The sequence below is a fragment of the Aethalodelphis obliquidens genome, unplaced genomic scaffold (assembly GCF_003676395.1).
Source record: "Aethalodelphis obliquidens isolate GAN/ISIS:26980383/991018 unplaced genomic scaffold, ASM367639v1 scaffold56, whole genome shotgun sequence".
Classification (NCBI taxonomy): domain Eukaryota; kingdom Metazoa; phylum Chordata; class Mammalia; order Artiodactyla; family Delphinidae; genus Aethalodelphis; species Aethalodelphis obliquidens.
The window spans coordinates 9,205,036-9,222,697 of record NW_020838000.1 but is presented as its reverse complement, the minus strand read 5'-3'; the positions used below and the strand labels follow the sequence as shown (position 1 = coordinate 9,222,697).

Genomic DNA, 17,662 nt, shown 5'->3' with positions numbered 1-17,662 from the left:
TTGCTTTGGGAAGCAGCAGAAATTAGGGTTGGAAGTAGAGGTTGGGTTCTATGGCGGGAGCCTTTTAATTCAAGGATAAAGTGTTTGGCGTTGACTTCTAAGGCCAACATTGCCCAAAGCCTGATTGGAGGAACGCTAGTCATATGCTCCTGGGGCAAAGGGTTTCATCACCAAATCTTCATAACACAACGTATTCCCCTTTGGAGATTCTTAGGACACATCAGCATGCTACATGTTCCCTAGTTCAACTCAGCATTTCCCAAACCAAATGTATCTGGTTGTAAAGCCCTTCTTTCAAGCTCTGTCTGCCAACGTCTTGAACACTTCTGGAATCTGCCATAGGCCGTGGGGTCATGAAATAGTTTGGGAGAGGCCTGGGGACTCACTGACTGACCCATCTCTCTCCTGTGCCCTCCGTGTTCCAGTACTCCACACAGCACTGGAATGTGGGGGCCTGAGCTACTGGGGAAGGGGGGAGGTGATTGTGAAGGTCTGGTTCAGGCGTGCTGGGCCTGGGATCATGTAGGGTGGCTGTCCTGGTCCAGTCGGGCTGCTATAACAAAGTATCACAGACCAGAGGGCTTAAAACTACAGAGACTTAGCTCTCACAGCTCAGGAGGCTGGGGCGTCCAGGATCGCGAGGTGAGGGCCCGTTTCCTGGTTCGGGGCTGGTACTTCCTTGCAGGGTCCTCACATGGTGGAAGGGGTAGAGCTTTAAAAGAGCACTAATCCCATTCATGAGGGCTCCATACTCCTGACCTAAGCACCTCCCAAAGGCTGCACCTCCTAACACCATCCCTTTGGGAATGAGGGTTGCAACATATAGATTGGGGTCGGGCAGGGGGACACAAAACAGACCATAGCAGAGGGTCAAATGGAAATAGCTAGCACATCGTTGAAGCAACTGCAGTAAAACTTGGGGTGGAGTGGCGTCTACAGATAGAATTAGTATCATCCAAACGGAGGAGTTATTTGAATGGGTGAGTTCTTGTTTTTTTTTTTTTAATTAATTTTTATTGGAGTATAGTTGCTTTACGATGTTGTATTACTTTCTGCTGTGCAGCAAAGTGAAGCAGCTATACGTATACATACATCCCCTCTTTTTTTGGATTTCCTTCCCGTTTAGGTCACCACAGAACATTGAGTAGAGTTCCCTGTGCTATGGATGAGTTCTTTAACGAAGAAAGGGTTGGGAGGAAATCTAGGCAATCCCAGGATATGATTACGAGTTTGTATTAATAATTCAGACCTGAATGTTTTACTTCAACTTCAAACCTTAAAAACAAGCCGGCACATCTGAGCTCCTGCCCTGCTCTACTTTTTTTTTTTTTTTCCTATAGCAGTCATTACCTTCCAACCACAGTATCATTTGCTTACGTCCCTGGGTTATTGTGTGTCTCCTTCCAACTAGAATGTAAACTCCCTGAGAGCAGGGAGCTTTGTAATTCACATCATCTCCCACCGACGCCAAGAGCAGCGCCTTGCCAAAGCTGGCACTCAGTAAATACTGGTGGAATTGAATTGAACGTGGAATGCTACGGTTATTCGTCCATTTGTTTCTTCACAGACGTTTATCAGGGTCCTACTCTCAGTCTGAGGGAGGCTGGGGACCTCACTTCCCCGCCCCAGGGCTCCAGGCCGAGCGCAGGAGAGGCGCAAGCGGAATCCTCACTGCACAGGGGACTTGGTCCTCTGGTGAGAGGGCAGCACAGCCCGTGACTGACCCATCGGGTCAGCACGGAACCAGAGTTTTGGAGCTGCAGTTGAGTCAGGAAAGTGGTTTGGGAGCAAGACTGGTGGGGCGGGAATTCCAGGCGGGAGAGGAGCCCCCGCAGGGACAGCCAGGCGCAGGCCAGCAGTGGCCGCGGCACAGACCGGAGATAGCACAGACCCAGAAGCTGCAGCAAAACATTCAAACACACACACACACACACACACACACACACACACACACACACACACACACACATACACAGACACACACACAGCCCTCTGATGGATTAGACTGCGTGCAAAGAATTCTGTGTGCCAAAAAGGATCAGAAGCAAAGCTGCAACAACAACGAGAAACTAAGAAAAAAATGTTAGCAATACGTATTAGGAAAGGCTAATATCCCTAATAACACAAGGAACTCCTAAAATCAGTCTGAAAAAGGCCAACAACCCTCATGTTTGTATTCTTTGCAAAGAATATGAACACAGTTCACAACAAGGGAAATTCAAAAGACTCTAAAATGAAAGGTTGTCCAGACTCACCCATAAACGATGCAAACCTGCTACAGGTAGAGGGACAGTTATGAATGCAGAGTCTAAACTCTGGCCTTCTCAAAGCTGAAGTCGAGTCATGGGAGACAGAAAATAAAAAAGCAAGTAAATACAACGCTCACTGTGTCCGACAGTGGTGAGTTTTTTGGAATCAGTGAGGCAGAGAGGGGGACAGGGCGGGGGCAGGGGTGGGCAGCGGCTCTTTTGAATAAAGTGCTTAGCCAGGACCTCAGGGAACCGGTGACATCTGTGCAGGCATGATTGGAGGCAGAGAGCAAGCTTATCAGATATCCGGAAGGAGATTATTTCAGGAAGACGGGCCACCTGGCTACAGTGTTGGGAGCAAGGGGCTGGGAGGGCAGGAGCCAGGTGACAACGGGCCAGGCTGTTGCGAGGACGCCAGCTCTCCTCTCACAGAGATGGAAGCTCTTCCTGAGGGTCTGAGCAGAAGAGTGGCTGCATCCGATAAGCAGGGGGTAAGGGGTGGGGACGAAAGCAGGTGCTGGAGGACCACCCAGGAGGTTTTGCAACCATCCAGGCCCCTGAACGGCTTGATCTGGGGGGATCTGGGCGGTGGTGACGGCTATCGGGATTTATTCACGGATTGGACGTGGGGCAGGAGGAAAGAGGGCAGGACTGCAGGATTCTTGGTTGGGTTCTCTTTACCAAGATGGAGAGGACTGTGGGGAGAGGGTTTGAGATGGAAAATCAGAGGTTTGGATGTAGATGTGTTAAGTTTGGTCTGCCTGGTTGACTTCCAAGTCTAAAGTTCAGAGAGAGGTCCAGACTGGAGGCAATGAATTTGGAAGCCATGGGCACGAAAGAAGTCTTTCAAGCTTGGAGACCGAGCTCTTCTAAGCAGTGACAATGAATAGAGAAGACGGAGCCCTGGGCTTCCACCGTTTGGACGTTGGGGAGACACAGGAGAGTGACCCCGGAGGTTAGGGTGCAGCCAGACGGGTAGGAGGAGGTTGCCGTGATCTCCTGGAGAATGAGGTGTTTCAAGGAGATGCCACTTTTCACGCATCAGATCCAAACGTTCATATCAAAGACCCCAGAGTTCCGTCACACACAGATCATGACTGATGGGTGGGCATATAGGGGAAACTGGGAACTGTCACATTATGTGTTAGGGGGTATAAATTGGGTCCACACCTAGGGAAGGCCACATGGCAGTAAATTTTGGAATTACGAATCATGTACACTTTGAACCAGTAATTCCTTTTTTTTTTAGAGTTTATTCTAAAGATTTGATCACATATTTGGGGAAATACATGTGTATAGAGTTTTCTTTATAACACTGAGAACAGCCTAGATGTTACATCTAAGTGTTTAATAGGAGGGTCCTTGTCAAATATGTTACGATAGATCCATATGATGGGACATTATGCTACCCCTTCAAAAAGAATAAAGAAATATGTATGTGTATATATTCACCTGCACAGACACACAGACTACATATATATACCTATATAAGGAAGATCTTATATACACATAAAGATGAAACAACATATGTATATGTGTGTGTGTGTGTATGTATATGTACATAGTTTAAAAAGGCAAGGCAAACAGTGTGTGCTATTTGCTCATGTGTTTTTTTTTTAATTAATTTATTATTTATCTTTGGCTGTGTTGGGTCTTTGTTGCTATGCGCTGGCTTTCTCTAGTTGCGGTGAGCTGGGGCTACTCTTCGTTGCGGTGCACTGGCTTCTCATTGCAGTGGCTTCTCTAATTGCAGAGCGTGGGCTCTAGAGCGCAGGCTCAGTAGTTGTGGCGCACGGGCTTAGTTGCTCCGCAGCATGTGGGATCTTCCCGGACCAGGGCTCGAACCCATATCCCCTTCCTTGGCAGGCAGATTCTTAACCTCTGTGCCACCAGGGAAGTCCCTGCTCATGTGTTTTAAAAGGTGAGGCAGGAGGCTAGAGCCTTGAGAGTTGCTGAGGGCACCGCTCTCTCAGGGAGGGGGTAACCGCGGTTGCCCAGTGGGAGGGGCCAAGGAGGCTGGGTGATGGGGAGGGAAAGGTCGTTCTCCGTATACCAGTCTATACTTTTTAAATGTTGAGCCGTGCGACTATATTATCTGTTCAAAAATTAAAATAAGAGGCATAAAAAGAAAGGGAGAGGTGGACAGGGTTGCGTCCCGAGGGCCTCGTGTGTTTGGGTGATCGTGCCCAACTGGTAGAGGGGAAAGGACTGACTTCCGAGGGCCATCCAGACACACGTGTCCTCCGTGTGAAAAGCTCATCTTTAAGTATAATTGGGGTGAAGAGGCCGTTTTGTTTCTCAACCCAGTGGAGTGAGGAGGGTCTGCTGTTTGTTCCTCGTCTGATCCCAGCCCAGGTGAGTCCCGTGGCCCGTGTTTAGAAGGGTGGCATGGTCACTGGATTCCACAGAGGACGCGAGGGATGCCCCTCCGTCTCACCCGGATTCCCCAGGTGGAGCGCTGGCGGAGGAAGGCACGCCCCCCTTGCGCAGTCCATTCACGAAGCATAATGCTGTGGGTGTGGCATCCTTCTGGGTTTTAAGGGTATATTTAAGAGACCTGGTTTATCTATTGCACCTCAGATAGATAAATGGAATGGGATTAAACAGCTCAAAATCCATCTGAAAATAATTCGGCTTTTGCTAATGCCAAGATTGTTTGGGAAGAAGGCCTAGAGAGAGAGACTACCAACTGGAACTATATGAAACGTCATGAGGCATTTCTGCGTCTCCATGGAGATTATGGCGTCAGTGCCCACGTGCTGAAGGCACACCGGAACTTCAGACCCCTGGGGTTTGGGGGGCAGAGCGTATAGTTTACAAAGCCTGTATATTTTAACACGTTCTATATATACATTCGTTGGAAAAAATGATCCATATTTTGTTCTCAAGGGACTTTGATGTTGGGACATGAGACCATATTATTTTGAGGTACTTGTAAAACTTGACAAATTGACCTCTTGAGTGAGATCCCAGGTAGACTTGTGTTAAATGGAATTCCATCTTCCAGGAAATAGCTCACTGTACCTAACTTGGGAAATCTGAAATAAATTAAAATTATAAATATATATTTCTTTTGTCACCATTTGAAATATTCTACCCTATGATTTTGGTTTCTATTTTCAACACACATAGAAATACTTTTGCACTGGGTATGTTTGTGATAAAAGCGTTTTTTAGGATAGCTAAGTAAATTTGCTTTTGAAAAAGTAATCTTTAGGTATATAAATTTAAGATCAATATGTCTCTTATGGAGTATTTTTTAAAATTATACTTGCTTCTGAAAATTTTGAGCCGTGTGCTACATGGTACATTTTCGATTCAGATCATTTAGATTGGTATAGGAAATCCCATCCAGAATGTTTGAAAGGTCATCTGCTTCATGTTTGGCATGAATAAATGCCGTTTGTTTCCATCAAAGAGGAAATGCTGCCATGTTTCTGACTGAGCCCCCCTTCCCTTCAAGGCAAAGCCTCTTCTTCATATCTTAGTATTGTACGTATCATGTATTTTAAAATTTTTATTTTATTTTTATGGCTGTTTGGTTTTCATCTAGGTTTATCTGTGATGGGAGGCGGGAAACTTTATAGGACTGGAAATTTCTCTTTACTACATTCCATTATATGCAGTTGCACTAATGTTCTTAGCTAATGTAATTACGTATCATCTTTACACTTCTTTATTAATTTTTTTAAAACATGATAATCTGTCAGCACTACATTCCATCTTTTGTCGTTAAGCTTTAAGCCCCTCAAAAACAAACCCTTTAAAATACTTAAGTTACAGTGTTTTGAAACAATAATTGGAAAATTATGTGAAACAAGCACCTCCCTCTATAAAAAATCTGAGCTGTTTAAATTTTTGAGAGATGACATGGAAAGAAGCAATAAATTTCTAAAACATTGTTCTTTACATAAAAATCAAATAATATACTTTTGTGTGGCCATACCAGTTTTTAAAATTTAACCCTGTGGCTATAAGTGGAAAGGTCCATCGTGGGCCCAGGGCCTGGCCTTGTGTTTTGTTTGTGTGGCCTGTGCCTCTGTTCCCTTTAGAGCAGAATGAACTACACTCTCGCAGGAATCACTGACTATGGCCTTTCCATTTGCCCTTCCTCTGCTGTTTGATGACCTACTGTTTATTTCCCTGGTTCTCAAGTTCATTACCAGAAAGGAATTTGAGCATTGCAGAAGAAAATGGTATACATTCTTCTGGTTAACATTCCAGAAGAAAAATAACCCACAGCTCTTTTCTAGAAACACAAACTTGGGGTCACGGAGTCGGAGGAACCTAATTGTAGGGTCTTTGGCACAGAGCAGCCAAGGCGCAAAGACAATCCGCTTGACAGAAGAGCAGACCCAGCAGGCCCAGCCAGGGCTGTGCTTGAGATATTTGCTGCTTTCTAGACTTTTCCCCCAAGTTTTAGTTCATGTTTCCAAGCATGTCATTGAATTTGTGTAATATGCCCACAGCCTTCAAACTTTCATGCTTTTGAACACACCATATATATATATATATATATATATATATATATATATATATATTTTTTTTTTTTTTGTGGTACGCGGGCCTCTCACTGCTGTGGCCTCTCCCATTGCGAAGCACAGCCTCCGGACGCGCAGGCTCAGCGGCCATGGCTCATGGGCCCAGCCGCTCTGCGGCATGTGGGATCTTCCCGGACCGGGGCACAAACCCGCATCCCCTGCATCGGCAGGCGGACTCCCAACCACTGCGCCACCAGGGAAGTCCCACACCATATATTTTGACTGTTAAATGATGTAGCACTGTGAAACTGTATCACCTCATGTTTTTCAAAAGACTGTTTACCTAGTTAGTATTGGTTTTCAAGTGAAGTGTTCTAAAACTTAACGAAGATGTTAATTTCTTTGGCCAGAATTAGCTGGTATCTCTTGCCTCACTTACCGACGTGGTCTGACAACTGCAGTGTCCGCCCTTTTACCAGCTCAGGAGGAGCTGGTTTGGGTGGTTTTCCTGCATCTTCTTATCCTTTTAAGAACTGTAAAGGCTCCACTTAACAGCATTATTACAAGCCTGCCTGTGAGGGCGGCTTCTAGGCACTGCACCTGTGTAGACGGATGGTCCCCGTCCCAAAGTGCAGGGCCTGTCACCCTAAAGTATCAGCAACGTAGAGAGGCAGGCAAAAGACACATTGGTAACTGGTAAGCAAGGGACATGCCAAAAATCAGATAGTTACTTTGTGTAAGTACAAAGGGATGCTTGCCTGTCTGTGGAATCGATAGTGTAGTTAGTAAGAAGGCGGGAAGCAGAACTAACCTCCCAAAGCTGCCCAGAGGTCCGTCACCACGAGCGACCAGGTCTTATTCCTGAGCAAATTAATAGGAGGTGCAGGCGTTCTGAGGCCCAGCCTGCACCCCGAGGCCGCAGCTGAGCCGTGCTGGCTGCTCCTGGGCCCCGTCTGTGGGGGACAGGCACCCCCAGATCACCTTTCTTTAATCAGAGTTCAGCATTCTTGTCACTCCACTGAGCACACTCGGGCAGGAAATGATAAGAGCTCCCTTTCTTCCTTGTTATGTAAATTTTCAACATAACTGTTTACAGTTTTATAATAGGGACAAGGGCAGTCAGCTCTCTCAGAGGAGGTGTTTATTCTCATCTTCTCTCTACTCACTAAGGAGAAAACACAGAATGGTTGTCCTCAAGTTTTCTGAAATTTCAGCTTTTCTGATTGGTTATTTATTTCTTAAGATTAATCTTTACATTACCAGTTGTTTGTAATCTATTCTGTGAAGTTTCACTTTGTAATACATAGTCCTTGCATGCCTACAGAATCTCCCTTTCATAGTATGAGTCCTCATACAAAAATCCTAATTTGCTACTGCACCTACAGTTTATTTTGGCATCGATTAAAAAAAGCAGAAATTGTACATGTTCTCACATCGTTGTAATGCTGTTGCCCTATTTGCTACTCTAAGGCCTGTACACTCAGCCATTGTATTCCAGAACAAAGTTATAAAGATTTCTTTCTGAAATGGTTGTCAGTGAGCAGATAATATAAGCACTAGTCCCCTTACCCTGGCTTTCTCCCCATGCTTCTAGAAGTCTGTAGCTTTTTACAGTGTTCAGCATGTGTAAGTAATGGGTCTTAATGAGACTCAACACAGCAGATGGTCAAATGCCCTGTACATGGGAGTTTGATCAATACATGTTATTGGCTGACCAATTAGTGTTATTACTTCAAGCATCAGAAATTACTTTCATTATCCAAAATGATGAGACCTTTTGCATCTCAGTGTTATGAATATTGACTACTGATTACAGAAATAGAGAACTATTGTGAAAAATCCACTTGTTAAAGAAATCTGAGATAATAGTTCAGGTTTATCTCCTCAAGTAAATATTCCCGATTGTTTCATATTGGAGTCCTTTTTTAAAAAAGGTGAAACTAGAAAACATTAAAAAATAATCTTGTTCGAGATAGAATAATTTAGAAATAGATATTTGTATATGTGAGCTGGGCCAGTCATTTAAAGAAAAAAAAAAGTAGAATCGTGACTGTCTTGCCCATGTCTGTCTGTCTGTCTCTTCTCTGGCTCCTAACCCCACCACCTTCAAACTGTAACTAAAGAACAAGAAATTTTAAAATGAAAACAACTTAGCGTCTTCGTGGGGGCAGGGGAAGGAAGGTGGTAACTTAGTCTTCAAGTTTTTAGTTCTCTGATTTTCACCATCTACTTTAAAACTCTGCTCTTCAGACAGATGGTTTGACTTACAGGCGGAGAAGAGATGCTGCTTCTAAGTTTCTTAATAAGATAAGGATGTTTTCACTGGACTAATGTTTCTTCGCTGAAAATAATTTGGGAAATTGGGAGAACGTTACTTAACATCTAACCCAGACAGGTTCCTTATATGCACCGTTGGTGTGAAGACCTCCTGTGACATGTTAGAATAGATTTCCTGGTAATTTAATATCAAGGGAATAATGCAGTTCGCATCTTGACATATAATCAGATTTCTTTGTTATATTTGGGCAGACCCAGTTCCATGACATGATCTCATTCTCTCTCCCCTTGTATTCCCTTAGAACAGGGTCAGTGCCTGTCTGATACCCCTGCACTGTTCTACCTCACAGTGTAATTATTGGATACACACAACCATCCCAAGAGCTCATATATTTTTTTTAACATCTTTATTGGAGTATAATTGCTTTACAATGGTGTGTTAGTTTCTGCTTTATAACAAAGTGAATCAGTTATACATATACATATGTTCCCATATCTCTTCCCTCTTGCGTCTCCCTCCCTCCCACCCTATCCCACCCCTGTAGGTGGTCACACAGCACCGAGCTGATCTCCCTATGCTATGTGGCTGCTTCCCACTAGCTATCTACCTTACGTCTGGTAGTGTATATATGTCCATGCCTCTCTCTCACTTTGTCCCAGCTTACCCTTCCCCCTCCCCATATCCTCAAGTCCGTTCTCTAGTAGGACTGTGTCTTTATTCCCGTCTTGCCCCTAGGTTCTTCATGACATTTTTTTTTCTTAGATTCCATATATATGTGTTAGCATACAGTATTTGTTTTTCTCTTTCTGACTTACTTCACTCTGTATAACAGACTCTAGGTCCATCCACCTCACTACGAATAACTCAATTTCATTTCTTTTTATGGCTGAGTAATATTCCATTGTATGTATGTGCCACATCTTCTTTATCCATTCATCAAACACATGAAAGAATGCTCAACATCATTAATCATTAGAGAAATGCAAATCAAAACTACAATGAGATATCATCTCACACCAGTCAGAATGGCCATCATCAAAAAATCTAGAAACAATAAATGTTGGAGAGGGTGTGGAGAGAAGGGAACACTCTTGCACTGCTGGTGGGAATGTGAATTGATACAGCCACTATGCAGAACAGTATGGAGGTTCCTTAAAAAACTAAAGATAGAACTACCATATGACCCAGCAATCCCACTACTGGGCATATACCCTGAGAAAACCTTAATTCAAAAAGAGTCATATACCAAAATGTCCATTGCAGCTCTATTTACAATAGCCAGGACATGGAACCAAGAGCTCATATTAAGGGCTGGGATTCTTGTTTAGAAATAATGCATGATAGTTGGGAAACCTTAGGCCACTGGGCTCAGACAAACCAATATTCAAGTTTTTCTTTACCATTTCCTCGGGAAAGTTCTATAGCCTCTTTCCAAGTTTCCTCTATAGTAGGTGTAAAGTGCCCGGTGAGTTGTCTTTTGTTTCCCTTGATCATGTCTTTGGCCTGGACTTTGCATATCACAGGGGAGCAGTGAAAAGTACAGTCATGCTGTATAGATCAAGTTGAGAATCCTTTTATTTCCTTAAAAAATAAAATCAACATATGCTACATATAAGTGGATTGGCGGAATGTTTGCAAAGATTAGTCTATAAGTTAATAATATGAAAATCTTTTTAAAGAAACAGGTGTGTTATGTAGCAAACCAGACAATGAAATAAATGGTAACGGGACTGATGGTCTTGACCACTTTTTTAAATGTGGGGTTTTATATTTTTAACGTAACTTTACCATTTTTCAACTAATCACCTTTTCGTGCCCATTTTTTTTTTTTTTTTTTTTGCGGTATGCGGGCCTCTCACTGTCGTGGCCTCTCCCATTGCAGAGCACAGGCCCCGGACGCGCAGGCCCAGCGGCCATGGCCCACAGGCCCAACCGCTCCGCGGCATGTGGGATCCTCCCGAACCAGGGCACGAACCCGCGTCCCCTGCATCGGCAGGCGGACTCCCAACCACCGCGCCACCAGGGAAGCCCCTCTTTGTGCCCATTTTTAAAGAGCTTCATTAATAATACACTTTTCACTTGCCTGTGGACTTTTATTGGGCTATAGATACTTTAAGAGGGGGAGGATGGGAGGAATTGTCTCACTTTTTCATAGACATGTAGAATATGAGGTTTTTAGACAGCTATACTTGTTTCCTTAAATGTTTCTGCATTTCATCATGGGACTTCCCTGGCCGTCCAGTGGTTAGAACTCCGCACTTTCACTGCCAAGGTTGTGGGTTCCATCCCTGGTCAGGGAACTAAGATCCTGCAAGCTGCGCGGTGTGACCAAAAAAAAAAAAGAGTTTCTCCATTTCATCCTAATCGGTATCATTTTTTATCATCTTGACTGTGTTTCTTCCCTGAGTCCTCAGTCCTTCTCAAGGCAGCCTCTGGCCCTGTGTTCTTCTGAACTTTCTGAAAGCTGCTTTCTTAAAATCTAGGACAGATATTTGTTTGAGCTCGGCATTCCCACCTTCGGCTGTTCCGTGCTTGTGTTACCTGCAGGTTCTTACCTGTTGGTTGGAGTGAAGCCCCGCGGGGCAGTTCCGGTCACTGTCTCATCACCTTAGTGGTCAGATGGTCAGCAAGGCGAGTTAAGCCAACTGCCTCCAGTGGCGAGAGGCTCCCAGGCGTACATCTGGGTGGTTGACAAATCCGCCAGGACTATTGTGTCACATCTTTGTGCCAGTATTGAGATTTGTAATAAGAAAGCGTCTCAAAAAGCCCGCTTCTGGTCAGGCAGCTGTATGGTGCGGTCCCACGATAACGTCACAACCATGTCCCTTCCCACGCCCCTCGGAGGCCATACAACTCTATACCTTCTTGTTACACAGAGAGTCACTGCTCCACCTCTTCTCCTGTGTCTCTTCTCTTTCCCGTGTTCCAGTCTAGACGTCCATCTGCTGAGCCTCAGTGATGCTGATAAGACCATAATGCTTCCCGACTATCCGAAATAGAAACATTATGAATATTAACGATTGAGGTCCTGATATCCAGATTGTGCTGACGTATTAAAACCTAAGACCCATCGGGGTCCTACCATCGGGGCCTCACCTGGCCGTGTTCTAGGAAGTGGGTCTGAGTCATCACAGCACACACCAGGGAGTCTCTCAGACCTGATCAGGGAAACGTTGTGTGTGTGTGTTTTACTCTAGCAGAAATCCTGGGTTTTAGAACATCATCGCCACCTACTCGTGGTTATTATTTTTTGTCTATTTTTCCCATCTGTTAAGCTAAGTACATCCAGGAAAGTCAGAACTAGATATGGGGGATGCAGCCCCCGCCATGTGAGCCAGGCCACACAGCAGTGCGCTGGAGGGGGTTTAGTGACCAGGTTGGGGTGTTGGCAAAAGAGAGGCTGAATTAAAGGAGAGTGGTCAGTGTAGTAGTTTCCTAGGCAATGTAATGAATGTTACTAGTTACTGTTCTTTTTTGAAACCAGGGAGGTTCTTAAGCCTTAATAGCATGACAGGAATTAGGGCCATAGTTCCTATGAGGAGGGGAAAAAATAGAGAAGAAGGAAGACTAGATCGGCAGCTTACTGTATTTATCCTTTGTGTCAACTCTCCGTCACTGTTTAAAGACACTAAGGAATAAAGTTACTGTCAGTCACGACGTAAATAGCTGCTCTGAAACGATGTTGCATAGAAAGGGAGTTAGAAATCGGGATGCCCAACTGAACAGTAAAAATGTACGAAAGGACGCCGGAAACGTCTTGTAAAAATTACAGCTGCTCCAGCATTATTTGTAATAGCAAAAGATTGGAGACAATGTCCATCAGTGAGGACTGGTTAAATAAATGCTGGCTCATCCACACAACGTGGGAGCCTGTGTAGGTGTTAGAAAAAGAGTGAAGAAGAGCTTGACACACGGGCAGGGAGTGATCTCCACTACGTAGTTACCTGAGGAGAAAAACCGCGGTACAGAGCAGTGTGCGTGGTATGCTACCTTTGTGCAAGAAAGGGAGGATTGTGGTTATATGAACACATTTGCTTAGATTTTCAAGGAGAAACAAGACAATAAAAGATAAATATAAAACTAAGAAAAATGTGTAGGAGGAGGGAGGGGTCCGAGGAGACCAGGAAGAAAGTAAGATTTACCTGAATGCACCCTGATATGTAGTTTGACTTTGGAATCATAAAACAAATTATATCCAAAAAAACAAAATCACTTCCCACCCAACACATACACAATGGGGGGGGGGGAAGGAAACAAATGAAGGGAATTATACTTTGTTAAGTGACATACCCACATAAAGAAAATAATTATTCTGACAGAGCTTAGAACACAATACTTTTTCTGTACCTTCTCAATGAGATACTCTAAGGACAAAAAAAATGCAGAGTTTAAATTGTATTTAGCGGTCTTACTATTGGTTATGTTTGTGTGGTTAAGAATTAAGATTGTCTACCTAAGAGAAAAGAAATAAGCATAAGATTTTTTAAAATATGTAAAATTCCTGTATACTTAAATTTGAATTAGAAGTATGAGTAAGATCTTATTCTTCCCTTAAAAAAAATACTCCGGGCTTCCCTGGTGGCGCAGTGGTTGAGAGTCCGCCTGCCGATGCAGGGGACACGGGTTCGTGCCCCGGTCCGGGAAGATCCCACATGCCGCGGAGCGGCTGGGCCCGTGAGCCATGGCCGCTGAGCCTGCGTGTCCGGAGCCTGTGCTCCGCGACGGGAGAGGCCACAACAGTGAAAGGCCCGCGTACCGCAAAAAAAAACAACCAAACAAACAAACAAACAAAAAAACCTCCATGTACCTGAGATCTGTTCAATATAAAGGCCTAGAAAACAGTGGAAACTCAGTAACAATGTGCACTCCTAGCCCCCAGATTGTGGTCTTTAAACACCATTCCCCACTGTAAGAGTCCAGAGGTCCCTGGAGAAATGCCTGGTTCCATGTCTGTGATGAGAAACGTACTTGGTAGGTCTAGAACATCTTGTGCTGGAAAGCAAGGGACATATCAAAGACTAATTAGTGATTTCAGAAGAACCTAGGAACCCACCTGCGGGGTTCCCATTGGCCAGGGATGGGATAAGTGACTGCAGATGAATATGAAAACTTCCCATGAGTTTTAATGATATTAAACCAGGAAAAGGACTGTCACGCCACTCCTGCCTTCAGGCTATTTTGAATGATGATGGGGAATATGCATTGTTTATGTAAATTATTCAGAGTTAGAGTTCTTGGGCATTCTCCCCATCCCCTCCCCTCTACAGCAGGCTTGGGGTCTGACCTCAGATTGACTTTTACTGGGACAGGAAATACATTGCTTTGCACTCTTTTCATCCCTAATTGCCAACATCGTGTCCTTGGCAGAGCTGAAATCTGCCTCTGAGATTCCAAAGACCTGGATTCTGGTCCAGCTGTTGTGCTGCTCCCTCCACAGCCTCAGTGTCTCTGAACCTGGCTGAGCCTCAGACATCTCATCTCTAACGTAAGAATGAGGATGATCACCTGTGCCCTGCAGCCCTTCCAGTCCATGAGCACCCACCTCTAAGACACCTTCTGCCTCACGGATGCCGTGAATTTGCAGTGTTTCCCCCATTGTTACATTCTTAAATAGGCACTTTATGAAATCTCAGTGGAGGTTGGAATCGTTTCAGCTGTACCTAGAGAAAGAAATATTGCCGGCTCATTACCACAGGTTGGGTGGGGAAGTAATATCCTTTGTCTTTCTGTTTCTTTCAGCCATGGAATTCCATGAACACTTGCACAGCATAGGCACCAAGGAAGGTCTGAAGGAACGCAAACTGCAGAAAGCTGTGGAGAGCTTTACCTGGAATATTACCATCTTAAAGGTATTTTCCGAGTTGTTTCTGATGCTAGTGATGTTGCATCCTTGTTCAGCATGTTTCTTCCTGTTAGTGTACCGTTTCCTGCACTGTACATTACCAGCCACTTGAAGCTATGGCATGGTCACAAAAATCGAATGAGAACTCTGCTCTCTGGAGAGTCTGCTGCGGGCACAGTAGCTGGGCAGTGCAGCTCCGAGGGAGAACAGGGGCACCTTGTGGATTCTGCCAAGAAGGGAAAGGATCTGCATTTCGTCCTTAAAGCATCGTAAAGTTCATAAATGCCAGTTGCTACCTGTGAAATAGAAAGCATTGATTACAGAGGAATGACTGGGAATTTGAAGATTCTAGTTCTTCAGATTTCATTCAATGCTTTAAAGTATAATCACAGCCTTAATGTCAATATGATACCAGGGAAGAAGTAGGAAAGAATTGTGGGGGGCATAATCAAAAGAAATATGTAAAGGAATTGCTATTTGAAAAAAATTTCCCTTCAAGGGAGAAACCATCTATATCTGTTTGTTTATCTGCTTCCTTCTTTCTTTCTTTTCCTTTCTTTCTGTCTGTCTCTCTCTCCCTCCCTCCCTCCTTCCCTCCTTTCCTTCCATCTTCCTATCTCAGCATGACCATTTTAAAAAATTAACTTTTATTAGTTTTATTATAAAAGTAATATTTTTTCATTATAGAAAATGTCAAAATAGCATAACCAAAAGTAAACATAGTCCCACCGTCCAGGGTCTTTTGCTGTACATTCTCCCAGTCTTTTTCTCTATGGTATATATAATATGACATGACTTTAAAACTAACGTTATGTATGTGCCTTGGAACTTTATTTGCATTTTGTCTCTCTGATCTTTTCTTTATCTCAGTGTTTGGGACCCTGAATAATAATAACACAGAAACATGATTTCACTCTGGGCCTTGGACAGCTCAATGTAAAATTACTCTCCGGTTCACCCTCCAAACTTTCTTCTCAGTTGAATTCAAAAGACATTATCACAGCTGCCTCTTTTAATTTCTATGTTCCCCTTCAAGTTAAAAGACCCATCCTGCATCCCTAATTTTCAAAGTAACATATACTCATGTAAAAAAAATTTGGGAAATACATACGTGTAGATGATAATAAACTACAATTTAGACAAAAAAAAAAAAAGATCCCTCCTGCAGCTGACAACAGTTTTCTGATTTAATTTAATGAAAAGTCACCCTTTCAAAGCTAGCCAACTTGCACTTTCTCATCTTAAACCCTTACTCATTTTTATAATAAGTCATTTTCTAAACTTCTTCAAATACTTCCCTTCCTACACATGTACTTTTTTCCATCTCTGGATCTTCTGCTTAGTATTTAACTCTGATCATTTGCAGTTCAGTAAACAGCAGATAGGAAAATTTACACTGAAGAGGAATTCGGCTTTACAACTTGCTGACTCACTCCCAACCAGAGATGGGGTTGTACACTACCAATTTCCTGCAAACCTCAGGAAAAAATTGCATCGTAGTCTATAGCCCTGTGATAGGAACAAATGCTCGTTTGACTTTTATTTTATTATAGGCAAAACAGACTTAGGGAGCAAACTTTTCATCTGTCAGCTATCCTTGCTACTCCATTCTGGTCCAGGAACCAGCAGCCTGGGCCTCACCTGGGAGCTTGTTCACAATGCAGACTCCCGGGCCCTGCCCCAGGCCTGCTGAGTCAGAATCTGCCTTTTTACAAGATCCCGGGGGATTCTTATGCACATTACAGTTTGAGAAGTACTGGGCTAAGAACCCCTGAAAATGGGAGGCTGGCGCACATATTCATGAAAAACAGCTGACATAAAGTAACGGCTCAGGTTTTAGAAACATGAAATTGAACCAAACAGCTACACTGAGGAAACTATTTTCTTTTGAATTATGTCCAGGAGATAGAATTAGCACCTCAGACTTACGTACATATGGAAACAAACGTATAGAACAGGGTAATAGATCTTTTTAAAATTCCCAGTGTAGTAGTTGCTGTAGCTGATGTTTGAGTATGGTGGAACCCAAGCGCTGAGTGGGGAAGAGTTGGAGAGGTCTGTGTGTCTTTTCTGTGCAAGAGGAGGGCTTTTTTCATTGCTGCATATTTCTCAGGTTTAAACTTTCTTTAGAAGAATCAGTGCCGGTGGAGTTTTAGACATGAGTTTGGGTCTGAGTTGAGCTCCCAGCCTTTTCCTGGCAGGAAGGAATGGGTCCCTTGAGTTCCCCTCACCACCTGTTCTTTGCACAGAGCTTGGAGGGAGTCCAGCCCTCCAGGGCCCTGTGTGGTATGTAGTTGGCAGCGGGTGCCCTCATGGGGGCACAGAGGCTTGGGGAAGGTTCCAGACTTTCCCTCCAGACGTGCTGAGGGAGCCCCGGAGCTGTGAGGCCAGGTGTAAGAATCACCCGGGTGCTTAAGACACAGTCTCCTAAGCCCCACCACAGACCTCCTGGGTCAGCATCTCAGGGGTGGACACAGGAATCTGGCTGTGTGACACGTTCCTCAGGGGATTCGCAGGCACCCTAAAAAATTGAGTGCCACCACTCTAGAGTCAAATCAGAAGTGTCTTTCCTTCTGAATCACCCCACTCATGTGAACAACAAGGGAGGTAGGGTGGCCAATCATCGCAGGGTGAAGGACTTGCAGTGTGAGAGCCGGGGTGATGGGTCACCCCCAGAGCAGGCGCCCGGCCACAAACTCCTTTCGTCCAAGGATGTCCAGCCCAGTTTTCATGAGTCCTTGCTAGCTTTGTTTAGTTTTTTCAACTTTAAGAGTTGCTTTAAAATACAGAAATGAACGAAGGAGAAATGTCA

General features: G+C 44.2%; 1 protein-coding gene across 2 annotated transcripts in view; it reads left to right on the top strand.

Annotated features, from left to right (window-relative positions):
* The window catches only part of PLCL2 (phospholipase C like 2), a 191,448-nt gene that overhangs the window by 149,609 nt on the left and 24,177 nt on the right, over positions 1-17,662 (top strand). For both annotated transcript variants that reach the window (XM_027086550.1, XM_027086551.1), the window contains exon 5: positions 14,748-14,857. In XM_027086550.1, the coding sequence (XP_026942351.1) occupies positions 14,748-14,857 (110 nt within the window). The remainder of the gene's footprint in view (positions 1-14,747; positions 14,858-17,662) is intronic.